Raw genomic sequence first — 17,964 nt, forward strand, 5'->3', positions numbered from 1 at the left:
ATCTTCCGCCATATCAATTCTATTCTTCATACCTTCTACTGTGTTCTTCAGTTCAGAAATTGTATTCTTCATTTCCTCTTGGCCTTTACTGATGGTTTCTATTTCCTTTTTCATGTTGGAATAGTTTGCAGAGAGTTCATTGTAGCTCCCCTGTAGTTTCTGGTAGCTCATTGTAAGCTCTTTGAATTTCCTGATAACCAGTGCTTTGAATTCCACATCTGATAGTTGACTTGCCTCTATTTCATCTAACATTCTTTCTGAGGCTTCCTCCTTTTCTTTCATTTGGGGATTGTTTCTTTGTCTTCCCATTGTTTGTGATACTCTTCTTGTTGTCCTCCGCTTCTTAAATTGATCTGTTCTGGTTCCGTGGGTTTATGGTGTGAACTTCTGTGGTAGGATGCCTGTGAAATTCAGTGGTGCAATCTCCTGCAGGTATCTTGGTGTTCTCCGCTTCCACCTACTCCTGTCTTTATTGTGCATGTGTGATCAGTTGGAGGGGGAGGCAAAATGGTTTATGATAGCAGAAGATTATTTATGTTATTTACAGACACAGTGGGCAGAGAAGAAATAGACAATCTTTAGGCTATGTATAGAGGTAACCGTGCTCTTCGACCCAGCTTGCCACTTTTAGGAAAGGGTGGACATAAGTTAAGTGTCTTGTAGAGAAGCGGGTCTTGTGAGTTGTATGTAGAAAGCAGTGTGGTTGCGGGTGGTCAGATTTGAGGTAAGGTGAGAGTACAGGTTAATAACTGGGTGTAGCATATGAGAAAATAGAGTAATAGAATTCAGGCACCTGTAAGGTGGTCTAAGGTCCGAGAGGTGTGTTATGAAGTATTACTGTTGTATAGAACAGCTCTTATTTACAATAATATTAGATCAACACTCACGTGATAGATTCTATGTGATCTGTCTAAATGGGGGTTATGGAGCTTGGGTAGTATAGCAAAGGAGAGCAAGTGAAGTATAGAAAATTATCAATACACTGTGGAGGAAAGAGCAGTGGGAACCTGTCAGGTAGTACAATATAACCAGCCAGGACTAAGAAACCTGTACAGAAAGAGGAGGGATAGAAAGATATTCTTAAAATAAAAAAGGAGTAAGAATAATGCAAAAAATAATAATACACCTAAAAGAAAACTAAGCAGCAAACAAACATGCAATCCAACACACACACACACACACACACACACACACAAGTCAGGAGAAAGGGGGAATAAGCGGAAAATTTGGGAAGAATGGAAGGACTAAAACCGGACAAAAAGAAAAAGAAATGAAGGACAGAGTATTGAAAGATAGAGCAACAATACAGTTTACAAGATATAAGATTAATTACAAAAGAAGTTGAGAGAGAAAAAAAGGGGGAAGGGAAACACACACACACACACACACACACACACACACACACACACACACACACGAGAAAGAAGAAGCACAGTTCCTCCGTTTTCAAACTGTCCAAACCGGTTTTTCTGGTTGCAGAGTCTCTGAGGGCAGGTATGCAGGCTCTCGTGTGAGCAGGGTGCCTGATTGGGATGTGGGCGTCCACACCCCTGGGAGGCTGCCTGTTTCCTTCGGTATCTGGCACGGTCCTCCTCAGTCCCGTGGTGGGACCCAGGTGTCCCCGCCCCTCCCCTGGATGGCTGCTGGGTGGTTGGAGGCAAGCTGCGATCTTAGAGCCCCTCAGTTCACTTTCCAATAGAGACTTCTCCACAAAGCCTGCCTCTCAGCCCAGCCCAATCCCCAAAGACCGGCAATGACAGTGTCCTTCTTAAATCCCCCGGGCTGGTGGGCTGGCGGGCTGGTGACCACAGAGTCCACAGTTGCCACCCTTTACATTAACTTAAGCCCACAGGTCTCTGCCCAGTATTAACCTGCCTGCCTAGACGGGGAGTGGGGGAGTCAGTTCTCTCCCACAGAGTCTGTTGCCGGAGTCTGTTGCCTGCCCACTGGGTGCTGGGCCTCTGGAGTTCCCTCTGCCACAGGCGCCCCGGCCCTGGATTCAGACGGGGCTTCTGTTTCCCACTGATGGTGCCCAGATTGGCCGCCGCTTCTGGGCCATACTCACGCTCTGCCGAAGGTCGCCTGCCTTGGGCGCAGCCAGGAGCAGCCCACAGCCTAGGAGGCCGTGGGCGCGCAGCCGCTTTTGTCCTCACTCGCCTTCTGGAGTCCTCGCCGACCCGCAGGTGTCTGGTTCCTCTGTCACACTCTGTGGTCTCCTATTTTCATAAATGTTGGGCAACTATTGGTTGATTATGCTGTTCTTCGGTAGATCTGCCCGGATTTTCCACCAGATGCGCGGGAGCTGGGTTCCCTCCGTGCTACTCACTCGCCATCTTAACCCACACCCCGTAGAGCTATTTCAAGTTGTCTGATTAATAGTTCTCCTGGTCAAAATAATTTTGTTTAACATAATTGAAATTATGGGAACTTTTGTCCTTTTGTACTTTTCCTGATTACCTTTGTATTAATTTTTTCTGCTTAACTGATCATGCTATGCACCTATAAATGTTAATCACTAATAGAAATAAAAATATAAAAACCTGCTTGTACTTGCAATAAACAGAACAGTGCTTCACCTGCCTTTGAGCTGTGTAGTTGCCTGTTACCCAGCGCCGATGCCTATCCTCACTTCGAGGGACCCCTGGACCCTGCTGTGGCTGGACTGCGGCAGTAGGGGAAGAAGTAAATTTGGGGGCCCTGGAGTCACTTTTGCCCACCCCCATCCTGCTCCTCCACTCCACAAGGGAGTCACTGAGTCCTGAGGATCCAGCACCCACACCCTGTGACACTGAGCTGGTACCTCTTGGGACCCAGCAGGCTCTGGTTCCAAGTTTTGGGTGACTGCCATCTGGGAGGAAGCAGCCTGGTGTGCAGGGATTGGCTGACTCTGTCCCTGGTGTTCAGGGACCAAGACCCTAGCAGGGCGGAAGGAGAGGTTGCCTGGGACTAGGTGCTCTAGGTACAAGGTACAGGCTGAGGCTGCCAGGCTGACTGGGTGGGGAAGGGTGCTAGCTAAGGCAGTGGTGTCTCTAGGGAGCAAGCTGGCCTAGGGGGAGTGTGGTTTCCTTGTAACAGGAGCCCTTGGCAACCTTCCACTGGCTGATTCCTTTTGGCGGTTCTTCAGTAGTCTTTCTCCCTTTTCCTTCCCTCTCTCTCCTTCTCCCTCTCTGTCTTTCTCTGTCTCTTCCTCTCCCTCTTCTTCTGCATTTCCCTGGGTCTCCCCTCTCCCCTCTCTCCTGATCCCCTGGATTCACCCACCTCCCAGTCCTCCCTGCCCTGTCCCCAGCACTCACCTGCCCCTCTGTGTCCCTGTCCCTCACACCCTCTGCCCTCTCCCTCTGTCTGTGAGCTGGTCTCTGCCTCTAAGCTCACCTACTACCATCCCCCACCCCCTGCCCCACTCCTGCTCCTGGCCTCAGGAACGCCCCCTCTGTCTGCCCTGTAGGATGCTACAGCTGAGCCTGTCCTGGCTGGGACTGGGGCCACTGGCAGCTTCCCCATGGCTACTCCTGCTGCTGCTGGGGGCCTCCTGGCTCCTGGCCCGAGTCCTGGCCTGGGCCTACACCTTCTATGACACCTGCCGCCGCCTCCGATGTTTCCCAGAGCCCCCAAAGAGGAGCTGGTTGATGGGTCACCTGGGCCTGGTGAGTGTGGGCAGAAAAATGAGTCCTAGGAATAAGGGTGAGTGGGTTCCTCGAGGGGTTGGGAATGGGGTTCAGTGGCTGGGCTGAGGTCTGGGGCAGCAGAGAAGTGAGGGGGCTCTCTTTCCTCACTCCCCACCAGGTCCGTTCCTCTCCTTTATGCACTCCATGCCCTGAAACCTTTCTTGCTTTTACCTTTCCTCACCCCAAGCCTGCTCCAACTCCTCTTCCTGCCTGTTTCTCCCCATCAATGCACCTCTGAGGGTTTCCCACGGCAGGCTGCACAGAGCCAGGTCTACTGGTGTCCCCACAGTCCCCACTGCCAGACGGGAGGCCTCCCCGTGTCCTCTCCCTGCCTGGCCCATCTCTGTCAGCCTCAGGCCAGTGTCTGCTCCTCTCGGGGCCTCTGCTTTGCCAGAGGAATTAACTGTGACCCCCACCATCCCTTCTCACATGGGGGCAGAGCTGGGCTGAGTCTCTCCTCCTCCCCTTCCGCAGGCACTTCTCTTTTCTGGCCTTCCAACCCTGCCCACTACTCCCCCTCCCCCCGGTTTATCTGTGGGCCCCATTGCCCATCTTGGATCAAAGTCAACCATTCCTCCTTTCAGAGGGAATAGCTCTGGCCTCTGCCCTAAAGGCCAGGCTTCCTGGAGGACGCTCTTGCCCACCCCTAACTCCTGTCCTTCTCCCCAGAGACATGTTGTCCATGCTGCCCCTCTTGCCACATCACACTTTGGACTTTGTTGTCACCCGTGAAGGCTCTATCTCCAAAGCCACCAATCTGAGCGTCGCATCCTCCGAGCAGAAGTCCCTCTTCCTCCCAGCTTCTTTCTCCTTCTTCCTCTCCCATTTAAGTTCCCGCCAGTGTTTCCACTCCCTTCTCCATCCCAGATCAACTGCTTCCTTCTGACTCCACTTCCTTGGATGCATTTAGCTTGGATTCCACCCTTTGCACGCGGGCTGAAGTCTCTTGCCATTTCAGCTTTCCTTCACGGTCCTTTGGAAAAGCTTTGCTTGTTTGAGCTCTATCACCACGTTGTCTGATTGGTTCTCCATGATGATGCTAGAGAAGGTCATGAAACAAGACAGAAGGGTGACAGCTAACCCCCTCTTCTGGGTTTGGGCATGGAACATGGCCATGGGTGCTCTTCCCTTCTGCAGTCCCGCTGGCTGTGTGACCTCAGCTGAGTCACTCTTCTTCTCTGCAGCGATCTTGTAAAGTGCTTTAGGGTCCTGGGAGAGCTGGGAGCAGGTCACAAAGTGAAAACAACTAGAGCACCTGCCTAGAGCACCTGGTCAGGTATTGGTCAGGCTCTGATGAGGCATCCTGAGGGACTGGAGAGGACACCTCATGAGGAGGGGAGCCATCTTCCTTCCCCTGTTGGGGGATGTGGCTTCAGTTTCTCATTTGTAAATGGTACGATTAATGGGTATGTCCACAGCTTCAGGAGAGATAGATAGATAGGATGTACTGTGAGAGATGATGGGTAGATAGATGATACATAGACAGATAATAGAAAAACAGATGGTGGGTGGTTGGATAAATGAACAGATGACTAGACAATGGATGGGTAAATGGTAGATGAATGAATGGATAGATTGTGAATAGATAGATGATAGATGATTGATGAATAGACTGATCAATAGATTGATAGATATAGATAAATGATATATATATATATGAATGATATATTGATAGAGAGAGATGATAGGTGAATAGATAATAGGTCGATACATACATAGAAGCAGGAGATAGATGCATATGCACTGTGTATGTACTGTTTACCTGTCTCTCTGTGTTCTTCTCTTTCCCTCCCTCACTCTCCCTGTTTCTCTCTATTTGCCCTTATTTCTCTGTTCATCTCTCCATCAGTGTCTCCTCATCTCCATACACTTCATGGCTCCCCATCACCCTCACAGTCAATCTCCTGCTTCTACTCACTCATGGTTCCTTGCTCGATCTGCTCCCCTCTCTGCCTTTCTCTGTTGCTTACCCATTTCACTCCAGCCGCACTGACCTCCTTCCTGCTGCTCACAGCCAGGTGCTGGCTTTCTCACCTTCAGACCTTTGAGTAATCTACTTCTTTCCATCTATCCATTTATCTATCTATCTATCTATCTATCTATCTATCTATCTATTCTATCTAGCATCTATCTCCTAAAGAAACAGAGAGACAAAAAGAGAGAGGGGACAGGGAAAGACATAGGTAGATAGATACAAGAAAAGACAGAGGCCAACAGACAGAAGCTGGCGTAGTCAGATGGAGACAAGTGTAGACCAATAATCCAGGCAGAAGGAGTTAAGGGGGTGAGTGGGGTGTGGTGGGTAAGGGGTACAGTGGGAAGCTGTAGCCCGTTTCCAGGCCTTGCCTCATCCCCATTCATTCCCAGGTGAAGACCAATGAGGAGGGCTTGCAGCTGATAGAGAAACTGGGCCACTACTTCCGTGACGTCCACCTCTGGTGGATTGGGCCCTTCTACCCCGTCCTGCGGCTCATCCACCCTAAGTTCATTGCCCCCCTGCTCCAGGCCCCAGGTATCTCTCTCAGGAGCCCCCAATCCCTTCCCTTGTTTCTGCTCCCAGCCCTTCTCACCCCTAGAGAGATCAGGTTGAGCAGGAGGATGGGGCAACATTGACAGAGACCATAGCTTGGACTCTCACTGGCTGAGGGAGTCTGGGAAGGTCCTTGGCTCTCACTGTTTGTCAAAGTCTCTTTCAGTTTGAGTGACGGAACCTCAACATTGTTGGTCTAAATAAAGAACAGAGATCTATTGCCTGAAAAGCTCAGGGAAGACTGTCCTGAGGCATGGCTGGATCGAGGTCTTAAAGAATGCCATTGGACGTGGGTCTTCATCTCAGAGTTCTGTGTTCCTCTGCACCAGCCTCACTCTTGTGCTGGTGAAAAGGCATCCCAGAGTTCACCTGCCCTGGAAAAGGGAGCTCATTCCTTACAGATCCCCCCCCCCAAAAATGACAGGATTTCTTAAATTGGCCTGGCCTGGGTTACAGGGACTAGTTCCTCATCTAATCACTGTGACCTGATTGCCCAGGCTCAGGGCCATATACCTAGCTCTGGAGTGAATGCTGGGTTGGCATGGCTACCCTCCTGACCACTTGGATTGAGAGTGGAGGAGGGATGGAGTGCTGGTTCAAGGAGAAAGGGATGGACACTGGACAGGCTGATCCCAGAGGCCCATCTACCAGCATCCTTACTAGGTGGGTACTTCCTGGGTGAGAAAACTGAGACTCAGAGAGGCATAGTGACTTCTGAAGGCCACAGAGCACGTGGAAGCTTCCCTCTTAGTTCTGTCTGTTCTCAGCTGCCCTCCCTAGCTGCCCTTGATGGGAGGAACCCTAAGCTAGAAGGTGATTTGGGACAGGAAGACAGATGGCCGGCCTATTATGGGGGGACATCCACCAGACCCCAGGTTGGTTAACAGTGTCTGGTTGGCCTTGGGGTGTGTTCTAGAAGGAACAGTGGCAGCTCTCCATGGTGAGAGGGGCAGCATCCCCTGGTCTTTTTAAGGACAGAAGCGCCCCTGAGCTAAGCACATACTGCTGAGTGAGAACCCTGTGGAGGCGAACAGGAGAAAGCCTGGGTCATCCCTGAGCCATGTCTGGAACAGTAATGAATCGCATTTAAGTCCTGTTTGTGGGACACACTGAGGTCATGCAAGATGGGTTTTTGGTCCATGTCAGAGATTGTAGTGTTATGTCAGGGCATGACACACATGTTGGTGCCATGCCAGGGCATGTTAAGACATGTTGAGTCGTGTTGGATATCCCAAGAGATGTCAGAGAGTTCTTGGGCAGATTGGTGTCTGAGATCCCTATTAAGGCATCTGGTAGAGTGCTTGCCTCTGCTCTGGTGTGTAGAACATGTTGAATCCTGTAGGAACCATGTCAAGGTATGCTGGGCATATCATGCCATGTTGGGGTATGTCTAAGCATGTAGGGATGTGCCTTTGGGCTCTGGTCCCCCCTTGCCTCCACCCTCCTCATTGTTTCCTCTGACTTTGTCCCATTTCTGCTATGCTGGACTTGGAGGGGGAATGCTACTCCTGGCTGGGTGCCTCCTCCCCTCTCCAAAAGTCCCTCTCCTCCCCCTCTGTATGGTCCCTGATGGTCCTCTTTCATGTCAGCCACTGTCGCACCTAAGAATGGACTTTTATACAACTTCATGAAGCCTTGGCTAGGTGAGTAACCAGGGGTGAAGGGGATTGGGACATCCTTGGGGGACTAGGGGAAAGCACTGCCCTTGCCCACTTCCTGTGGCTGCCTCTACTAGGGGATGGGCTTCTGCTGAGTGCTGGTGACAAGTGGAGCCGCCACCGCCGTCTGCTGACACCCGCCTTCCACTTTGAAATCCTGAAGCCCTATGTGAAGATTTTCAACAAGAGTGCAGACATCATGCATGTGAGTCTCTTGAACTCAGGGTCCCACCTGGATCCTTGGGAAAGCAGCTGGGGGTTGGCCTCAGACACAAGGTCTGGAGTCCTGACTCTGTTGGATGGTTTTGGGGCCAATGCGTTTCCCCTCTAAGCCTCAGCTTCCTCATTTGTAAAACTGAGATAATAATCCCTTTTAAATGGTGGTTAAGATGAAGTAATGAATCCTGTTCCTGGCACTAGTGGTCAGAAGGATTTAGTTTCTAGTCTGCTCCCTGAAGCCCTCTAAATTCAAGATGATAAGAATGAACATTGAATAGTAGCCTTTTCCATATAACATACCCCTTGAAAACTCAGGGGCTTGAAAAAAATTAGTATTTGTTGTTGCTCATGAGATGATGGATCAGTTGAGTAGTTCTTGGCTGGAATCACACAATGTCTGGGATCTTGACAGGGTTTGGTAGATAGCTCTGCTGATCTAGGCTCGGATCTGTCTCATGTTTGAGGCTTGACCAACTGTTGGCTGGTTTAGGATGGCTTTCGTCTTACAACTGGACTTCTGCATTTGCCTTTCATTTTCTAGTAGGCTAGCCTGGGCTCTTTGCATAGTGGGGACTACATTCCAAGAGAACAAGTAGAAACATGTAGTACCTCTTGAAGCCCAGTTTCAGAATTAGCACACCATCTTCTATTGGCTGAAGCATGTTGATATCCAGCTCAAATTCAATAGGTGGATAAAGAGGTTCCACCTCCTAATGGAAGAACTGCAGTGTCTCATTGATAAGGATGGGGATATGAGGATATAGGGAGGGACAAAAAAAGGGAAACATTTTTGCAGTCACCTACCACTATGATGATGCTGAAGATGATGACGATAGCTAACAGTTACTTACTTAACATTTACTGTACATTAAAAAATGATGTGCTGGTTCTACGGCATATGTTGTATAATTTGCAGAGATGATTACTTATTATTATTTAAAAATATATTTTATTGATCATACTATTATAGTTGTCCCATTTTCCCCCCACTATAATTGTCCCATTTTTTCCCCCCAGCACCCCACCTCCCACTAGCATGTCCATGAGTTGTACATATGAGTTCTTTGGCTTCTCCATTTCCTACACTATTCTTAACCTCCCTCTGTCTATTTTGTACCTATAAATTATGCTTCTTATTCCCTGTGTCTTTTCCTCTGTTCTCCCCTCTCCTCTTCCCTGCCAATAACCCTCCATGTGATCTCCATTTCTGTGATTTTAGTCCTGTTCTAGTTGTTTGCTTAGTGTTTTTTAAGTTCAGATGTTAATAGTTGTGATCTTGTCATTTTACTGTTCATATTTTTATCTTCTTCTTTTTCTTAGATAAGTCCCTTTAATATTTCCTATAATAAGGGCTGGGTGATGATGAGCTCCTTTAACTTTACTTTGTCTGGGAAGCACTTTATCTGCCCTTCCATTCTAAATGACAGCTTTGCTGGATAGACTAATCTTGGATGTAGGTCCTTGCCTTTCATAAGTTTGAACACTTCTTTCTGGCCCCTTGTTGGCTGCAAGGTTTCTCTTGAGAAATCAGCTGATAGTTTTATGGGAATTCCTTTGTAGGTAACTGTCTCCTTTTTCTTGCTGCTTTTAAGATTGTCTCCTTTTTAATCTTGAGTAATGTAATTATGATGTGCCTTGGTATGTACTTCCTTGGGTCAAAATTCTTTGGGACACTGAGCTACCTGGATTTCCTGGAAATCTATTTTCTTTGCCAGATTGGGGAAGCCCTCCTTCATTATTTTTTTCAAATACATTTTCAATTTCTTGCTCTTCCTTTTCTCCTTCTGGCACCCCTATGATTCGAATGTTGGAATGTTTAAAGTTGTCCCAGGAGTTTCTAAGTCTCCTCTCTTCTTTTTTTGTATTCTTGTTTCTTCATTCTGTCCTGGTTGAATGTTTATGTCTTTTCTTCCAAATTGTCGATTTGAGTCCTGGTTTCCTTCACTTCACTCTTGGCTCCCTGTTTTTTTTTTTTTTTACCTTTATTTCACCCTGCATAGCTTTCACTTTTTCTTCTATTTTGTGACCATATTCAACCATTTCTGTGAGCATCCTGATTACCAGTATTTTGAGCGCTGCATCTAATAGGTTATCTATATCATCATTGCTTAGTTCTATTTTTGGAGCCTTGATCTATTCTTTCACTTGGGCTATATATATATTTGTGTGTATATATATATATATATATATATATATATATATATATATATATAGTCTCTGTGCACCTGTTACATAGTAAGGGGCAGAGCCTTAGGTATTTGCCAGGGTGGGGCAACCCACTCCATGTGTTGTGACACTGTATGTGGGGGAGGGATCAGAGAGGGAACAATGCCACTTGCTTTCAGTCACTTCCCCCACTACCCACAGGCAAATTGGTCCCTCATGGTGCCGATTCCAAACGGGTGAGCTTGTGTACATTCTAGGACCTGTGCTTCTCTCCAACAACTCTCCTGTGAGGCTGGGAGTTTCTCCCACCAGTACAACCCCCACAGGTTTTTACAGCCAGACATTTTGAGGCTTTATTTCCCCACACTGGAATCCTGGGTTGCACGGTGTGTCTTGCTCTCCAGTTGTTCTTCCTGGTTATCCACATGCAAATGTGGGACCACCTGGTCTGCCAGCTGATGCCTTGCCACGTGTCCTCTCTGCCCTGGCCGCTCACCTCCACCCCTATTACCAGTCTGAATGGATGTTTCTTCTTTAATTCCTTGGTTGTTGGACTTCCGTACAGTATGATTTTTGGCAGTTCTGGTTATTTGTTTTAAAATTTTTTGTTGTCCTTCTTTTGGTTGTGGGAGGAGGCAAAGTTACCTACATCTTCATCTTGGCTGGAAATGATGAGATGATTATTATTGCCACTCTAGAGTTGATGGAACAGAAGGTCAGAGAGTTTGGGGAGCTTGCCTGAGTTCACATAGCTAAGGAGTGAGTTATGAGTGGTGGATCATGGATTTTAACCTGGCTTGTCTGACACCAAAACATGTCCTCTTAACTTCACTGAAAACTTGACAGATGGCGCCCAGAGGAGAGCAATGACCTTGAACCCAAGTCTTCTGACTCCCAGCCATGGAGTCCTCATGTCCTAAGAGTACCAGATTCCACTCCCACCAATGCCTGGTCCTCCCTGGGGATGAGTGCCTGGGGCAGAGGACCAAGAGGCAGAGTCTGGGGGAGTCCATCTAGGTGGTTGGGCTGGGGGAAGGGCTCAGGGAAGGCCCTGCTCTGTCCCCTTCTCTGTCCAGTCCAAGTGGCAGCGCCTGGCCTCAGAAGGCAACACTTGTCTGGACATGTTTGAGCACATCAGCCTCATGACCCTGGACAGTCTGCAGAAATGTGTCTTCAGTTTTGACAGCCACTGCCAGGAGTGAGTCTCTGCCCAGAGCCTAGGAACATGAACCATAGACCCAAGGGAGTAGATGGAGGGAGGACTGACTAGGGTAATCACAAGGGTGTTCCAGAAGGAGGTGGGTCAGAGCTGGACATTGAAGGACAAGGATGGGGAAAGAGAAAGAGTGATCCCTCAGGTAGGTAGAAATGTTTGATAAGAGCCAGGAGACTAGAATGAGCAGAGTGTGTGTACCTGTGATGAGACATCTTGGAAATGAGGTGGGAGGGCTTGGCAGGGGCTCGATATTTGGTCCATTAAAAAGCCAGGCAAAGAGGTATGAACTGTATCCCGAGGTTTCCAGGGAGCCATGGCAGGTGTTTGAGCAGAGGAAGGTTTTGGCTCTAAGCTGAGCTCTAGAGTCTAGAGATGATTGACTGTTGTGTACACACAGGGTGCAAGGAGAGAGTGAAGAGGAGGACTGAGTTTGGTGGAGAAAATGGGACATATTTGAGAGAGATCAAGGAAGAATGGGCAGGGCCAGATATTGCAAAGGGGAGAGAGGGGATGAGCATGATGCCTAAGCTTTGTCCTGGGGCCTAAGACTTGAGGAAGCTCAGAGAGATGGAAGCATGTGTGGAGAGCATCCTTTTCTGGATCGAACGTGGTTTTGAGCTCTAGCTGGGAGGGCCTCCCAGGATTTCATGTGTGTTAAGGAGCTGCTTTTTCTGGCCTTTCCTGCAGGAATCCCAGTGAATATATCGCTGCCATCTTGGAGCTCAGTGCCCTTGTGACTAAACGGACCCACAATATATTCTTGCACGTGGATTTCCTGTACCAACTCACCGCTGATGGGCGGCGCTTCCACAGGGTTTGCAACCTGGTGCACAACTTCACAGATGCCGTCATCCAGGAGCGGCGTCGCACCCTCATCAGTCAGGGTTCTCATGACTTCCTCAAAGCCAAGGCTAAGACCAAGACTTTGGACTTCATTGATGTGCTCCTACTGGCCAAGGTGGGCTTCTCTGGGATCTGAATTCAAGAGGTAGAATGGACATTGATTTCAAATGTCAGATTGAAGAACCAGGACTTGAAGCAAAGGGCACTATGGAGCCATTCAGGGTTCTTGAGGAAGGGAGGAATGGGTCTGAGATAAGCTGTAGCCATGACTGTGTAGAAGGCTATCTGGAAGGAGTAAAGAGGAAGCAGGAGACCAGGAAGGATGTGTGTGGGGTGAGTTCTGGAGCTGATGAGGGAAGGATCCTGTTTGTATGACAGAGCTTCAGGGATTGTTGGAGGTTAGACACAGACATCCTCAGGGCCAGTGTGATCCAAGGCATCTTGCCTTTTCTTAAGGATGAAGATGGGAAGAGATTATCAGATGAGGACATCAGAGCTGAGGCTGATACCTTCATGTTTGAGGGTAAGGGTCCCAGTGTGGGACCACAGAGGGGGTGGGTCTCACCATCCCAGGGACTTGGCAGGTGGACCCTGGGCCACCTCATCCCGCCCAGTCCTCCCCACCCACCCTGAAGGCCTTGACATAAAGGTGCTGCCCACCTCTGGTGCAGAAGCAGCCCAGACACCCAAGCCTGTCTGTCTGCCTCCCAGGCCATGACACCACAGCCAGCGGTCTCTCCTGGGTCCTGTACAACCTCGCACGCCACCCAGAGTACCAGGAGCGCTGCCGGCAGGAGGTGCAGCAGCTCTTGGGGAACAGGGAGCCTAAAGAGATTGAGTGGTGAGTGTGGGTTCTCAGGGCTCTTCCTGATCCCCCCTCACCCCCACATAGGCTGTGCTCCCGAAGTGGGGAAGAGGGAGGGTCTTTGTCGTTGATTCTGCCATTCTGCCATCCCGTTTAGTGGGAGTGGAAGCAGAGCGCAGAGGCAGGGTCTGGTATCCAGCTTGGATGGCAGGGGAAAGTTTGCCAGGTTTGGAGCCAGAAAGATCTGAGTGTCCCCATTTATTGCCTCACTAACTTTCTATGTGACTTTAATAAAGTCGGTTTCCCTTTCTGAATGCCGCTCTTCTCCTCTGCAAATTGTGTGTGTGTGTGTGTGTGTGTGTGTGTGTGTGTGTGTGTCTGAATCTCATGCCCACAGGGCTGCTGGGAGAATGTGGCAACGTGTATAAAACAGAGGCCACCCAACCTGTGTTCAGTAAATGAACTTCTCCTCCCCTCCCTTGTATTTCTGCCTGGCGTTGCAATCTTTCCCCAGATCCCCACTCCCCTTAATTTTTGCTTTTTTTTTTCTGATGCCCACCTAATAGTCTATTCCAGGGATTCCCAAGATGTCTTCAGGGGTAAAAAGTCATCCATTATTCATTCAGTAAAAACATCTGTGCTGCCTGACCTTTCCCAGCTCAGCGTCCAGTCCCATCTGGGTCCTACCTGGGTGGGGATGGGGCTGGTGCTGGGGCTGAGAGGAAAGGAGGTGAGACTGGGCAGCAAAACAGCAAATACGATTCACCACATGGAGTGAACAGTGCTCTTGACCTGGGGGATGCTTGTGCAAAGGCCAGGACAGAAGCATGCGGGAGTGAGCCTGGCATGTTTGGGAGGGAGTAAAGGTGTCTGGATCCTTGTGACATTTACAGTGTGAAGAACCATAGGGGCCCCCCCATGAGGCCGAACTGGTCACGAAAGCCCCCCTGAGGGTGCTTTGGAAAGCATGTTAGGAGTTTCCAAGTGTGTCACTTCCTTCCTTCTGGGAAGCTGATGTTGGATAAAAAATAAAGTGGGTAGGGATGCCACCATGAGGGACCCACACTGGGCAGAAATAATCAGGCAGCAGTGGCCACGTGCTCAGTCATGGAGGGGGGCGCTGCCCAGGTGAGCGTGGCCTTGGTGCGAATGCTGCAGTAGCGCCCACAGACCCCTAGGGGAGGCTGCCAGCCAGTTGTTCTTCTTGAGGCTGCACAGCAGACTCTTTCTCCATGGAAAAGCCATGACTAACACCGGCCAATGGGGAGCCAAGGGAGGTATCTGGGAAGGGGAGAGACAGGTCAGACATGGGCGTTAGAAATACCTCCCTGTGACTATGAGGACAAACTGGAGGGTATGACCTGGGGCCTGGGGACCCAGGGACCAGATTCTGGGCCGAGTTCCGAAGGGTGGAAGGGAGATGTTAGACTGGACAAACACTCTGCAGGTGGCGTCCTCCACCTCTAGGCTTAGCTCAGCACTACTGTCCTGTGACATGGAGAGACGTTTCTCTCCCAACCTCAAAAAACTGCGCACTTGGTGAAAACTCAAACAGTGCAATGCAAAATGGTTGACCCTACTATAAGCGTTTGTATATTTTCCCTCCCAGTTTTGTTGAGTGACATATGACACCATGTAGGTTTACTGTGCACAATGTGGTGATGGGACACGCATTCACAAGGAGTGCAGGGAGGTTAGCGGACACACTCACCGCCTTGGGCGGGGAGGAGGTGAGGGTCTAGTTCTTTTCGTTCCCACTTCATCCGTTGTATGAGTACCTTCCACCAAATGGTCCAACCCTTGCCCCGGGGTTGGTGGGCCTCCTTTACCAGATGCTCACATTTCATCTATTCGCATGTGGTCTCCAAGCTCTCTGTTCTGCTCCATGCATCTGTTTTCCTGTTCTTGTACAATACCACACAGCTGTTTTCTTTTTCTTTTTAATTACTGCTTTTTTTGTGATGGGTCTTAATATTTGGTAGACTGAGTTCCCTTTCTTTGATCTTTTATTTTTATTTTTTAAAAAGATTTTATTTATTTTCAGAGAGAGGAGAAGGGAGGCAGAAAGAAAAGGAGAGAAACATCAATATGAGACAGAAACATCAGTTGGCTGCCTTTTGCAGGCCCCAACATGGAACCCCACCCGCAACCCAGGCATGCACCCTCACTGGGAACTGAACCAGTGACCCTTCAGTTCACAGGCCAGTGCTCAATCCACTGAGCCACACCGGCCAGGGCTGATCTTTTTAAAACTGACCTAGCTCTTAATGGACTTCAATTTTTTTCAAATTGAATAACATAATCAAGTTCCAAACACATGCACGCACACACACATGAAGTAGATTTTTATTAGATTGTATTAAGTATTGATTAATTTAGGCTGAATTAGCACTGTTACATTAGGTCATCCCAACTTAGAGTATGGAGTGAATCTTATTTATTTACATAACCTTCTAAGTCCACGATGAAGATGTTTATATTTTGGTAATTATACAATTTAAAAGAATAGTATGCAATGGTATAAAGCTTTTAAGACTGCCCTGTGACTGCTGTGTTTTGCTCAGAAATGGTTCTAGAAACATCAACCTACATTTTCTTCTAGCAACTTTTGTGATTTTGACTTTCAAATGCTTCAGTTTTGGGTTCATCTAGAATTTATTTTGTTATAGGAGGGAAGGTCAGAATGAGGTGGGAAGAGGATCTTTTGGGGCAAGAGGACACGGGGGGAGGTTGGTGGGGAGAGGGTGCCTCTATTTATTTAAGGTATGTACGGATTTGGGGATATTTGACCCGTCTGGAGTTTATTTCATTACAGAGAGAGACCCTCATGGAGCTGGTGGGGGCGGGTCTCCGGTTTGCTCCCCGATAACTGCTGGACTGTTCCTTAGGGACGACCTGGCCCGGCTGCCCTTCCTGACCATGTGCATCAAGGAGAGTCTGCGCTTGCATCCCCCCGTCACACTCGTCTCCCGCTGCTGTACCCAGGACATTATGCTCCCTGATGGCCGTGTCATCCCCAAAGGTGCTGGGGATGACAGGGGGAGGAGGGAGGTAGTCCTGTGAACCCGGACCTCATCCTCACTGGCCCCTCCGCACCCCCCGCCCCCCAACCCCCAGGAAACATCTGTGTCGTCAGCATCTTTGGAGTTCACCACAACCCATCAGTCTGGCCGGACCCGGAGGTGCGGTCCCTTCCTTCTTGGCGCCCTGGGACCCGGTGATGGGGCGGATCCAGACCGGGGAAGCCAGACACGCCCTCTCCCTTGTATCTACATGTCCATTGGGGGGTGCCTGTGTGTTCTGAGGAACCCCATCAGCAGGCCCACCTCTCTTTGCCCCCAGATATATGACCCCTTCCGCTTCGACCCAGAAACACCCCAGAAGAGGTCACCTCTGGCATTTATTCCCTTCTCTGTGGGGCCCAGGTGAGGCCCGCGGGTGTCTGAGTGGGAATGGGGTGTGGGCGGTTGGGCTCAGGACATATCCCAGTCCACACGGGGGTGCCAGGCGCAGTTAGCCCCCTTCGCCACCCCTGCGGGCGGGCGAGGGGGGGACGGCGTGCAGGGCCAGGTCCCGGGTCAAGTCGGAGCCCCCACTCCCTCCCTCGCTCGACACCGCAGGAACTGCATCGGGCAGACGTTCGCCATGGCCGAGATGAAGGTGGTGCTGGCGCTGACCCTGCTGCGCTTCCGCGTCCTGCCCGACCAGGCGGAGCCGCGCAGGAAACCCGAGCTGATCCTGCGGGCAGAGGGCGGACTTTGGCTGCGGGTGCAGCCGCTGGGCGCTGACGCTCAGTGACGCCACCCCCCCTCACCCCACACACCTCCCTGTGCAGGGTCCCAGGAATAAACCGTGCTGTCACCTCTGCCCCAGCCTCCCTGCGGCGCCCCGAGGTGTGGGCGTGGCCGAGTGGAGGGGTCTCGGGTGTCTCTGAGCTCCAGACCCTGCCTGCCTCTCCTGCCCAGCACAGGGCCCCACGCTGATTGCAGGTTCTCCTAGGGCTCAAGCAGGGACTTTATAGTGCGGGTAATGGGGAACCATGGCAGGTGTCAGAGCAGGAGAGGGACCACAGTTGAAGATGGACTTGAGGGGCACAGTCGAGAGTGAGTCACACAGGAGAACCCATAGCTATGCTACACTCTGGCCACCCTGACCTCAGTTCTGATCTCTTAATAGAGCCAGTCTTTTCTCACCTCGGAATCCTTCCCAGTGTCCCTATGGTCACTGTTACAATGTCTCTTTGAAGATGAGGATCACCTTGGATGCTGAGGTGGAGGGGGTACCTAGAAGCAGTCAGGGTCAGATGACCCTGGGTCTACCACACCTTGGACTTATGACAAAATCACAACCCCAGTCTGCTATTTGCTGGCTGTTTAGCTCGGGGAACATGGTGTCCCTCTCTGAGCCTCAGTTCCTTTACTGATCCACAGGGGCCACTTCATTGCCCTGTTGTGGAGTCTGAATAAGTAAGCAGGTGCAGCGACCCAGTCATCATCTGGTAAGCTTCAGTCCTTAGTGAGGATTCGTTTCTTCCCTTTCCCTTTTTGGCATCACATTCCAAATTTTAAATTAAAAAGAAATCTTAGAAGTTAATTTTAAATTTCCTGCTGTTAAAGGAAACTATAAAACACAAAACCCAAAATGTTAAGAGAAAAAAGAATAAATGCTAAAAAAGAAAGCTATCAGTAGAAGATTCAGTAAATTTAAAATATCCATGGTTACAGCTGAGAAATTACAAGGGTCTTTGATGCGAAGCTGGCCTGAAGGTAGGAAATGGGGAAAAAATACTTTTCTTCTCCCCCCTCGAGATGCATGACCTTTATTTCACTCTCACCCATCGGGGGTATCCAACCTTTTGGCAT

The 17,964-nt window shown here is 49.7% G+C and overlaps 2 protein-coding genes across 3 annotated transcripts in view; one reads left to right on the forward strand and one right to left on the reverse strand.

Annotated features, from left to right (window-relative positions):
* LOC118975022 (cytochrome P450 4F3) overlaps positions 1-4,929 on the reverse strand; it is a 30,155-nt gene extending 25,226 nt beyond the window's left edge. For both annotated transcript variants that reach the window (XM_037028643.1, XM_037028646.1), the window contains exons 1-2: positions 4,921-4,929; positions 3,566-3,568 (exon numbers count right to left, since the gene is read on the reverse strand). The gene's annotated coding sequence lies outside the window, so the exon portion shown is untranslated. The remainder of the gene's footprint in view (positions 1-3,565; positions 3,569-4,920) is intronic.
* LOC118975021 (cytochrome P450 4F3-like) lies at positions 2,901-17,762 on the forward strand. The gene is made up of 13 exons (XM_037028642.1): positions 2,901-2,966; positions 3,446-3,644; positions 6,033-6,177; positions 7,785-7,838; positions 7,931-8,058; positions 11,315-11,436; positions 12,142-12,412; positions 12,754-12,820; positions 13,009-13,138; positions 15,991-16,124; positions 16,220-16,284; positions 16,445-16,527; positions 16,723-17,762. The coding sequence occupies exons 2-13, from the start codon at positions 3,447-3,449 to the stop codon at positions 16,898-16,900; spliced, it is 1,575 nt and encodes a 524-aa protein (XP_036884537.1). The 5' UTR covers positions 2,901-2,966; position 3,446; the 3' UTR covers positions 16,901-17,762.
* The last annotated feature ends 202 nt before the right edge of the window (positions 17,763-17,964 follow it).

The sequence above is a fragment of the Sturnira hondurensis genome, unplaced genomic scaffold (genome assembly GCF_014824575.4).
Source record: "Sturnira hondurensis isolate 20B ecotype Veracruz unplaced genomic scaffold, ASM1482457v3 Scaffold0020119, whole genome shotgun sequence".
Taxonomy (NCBI): Eukaryota; Metazoa; Chordata; class Mammalia; order Chiroptera; family Phyllostomidae; genus Sturnira; species Sturnira hondurensis.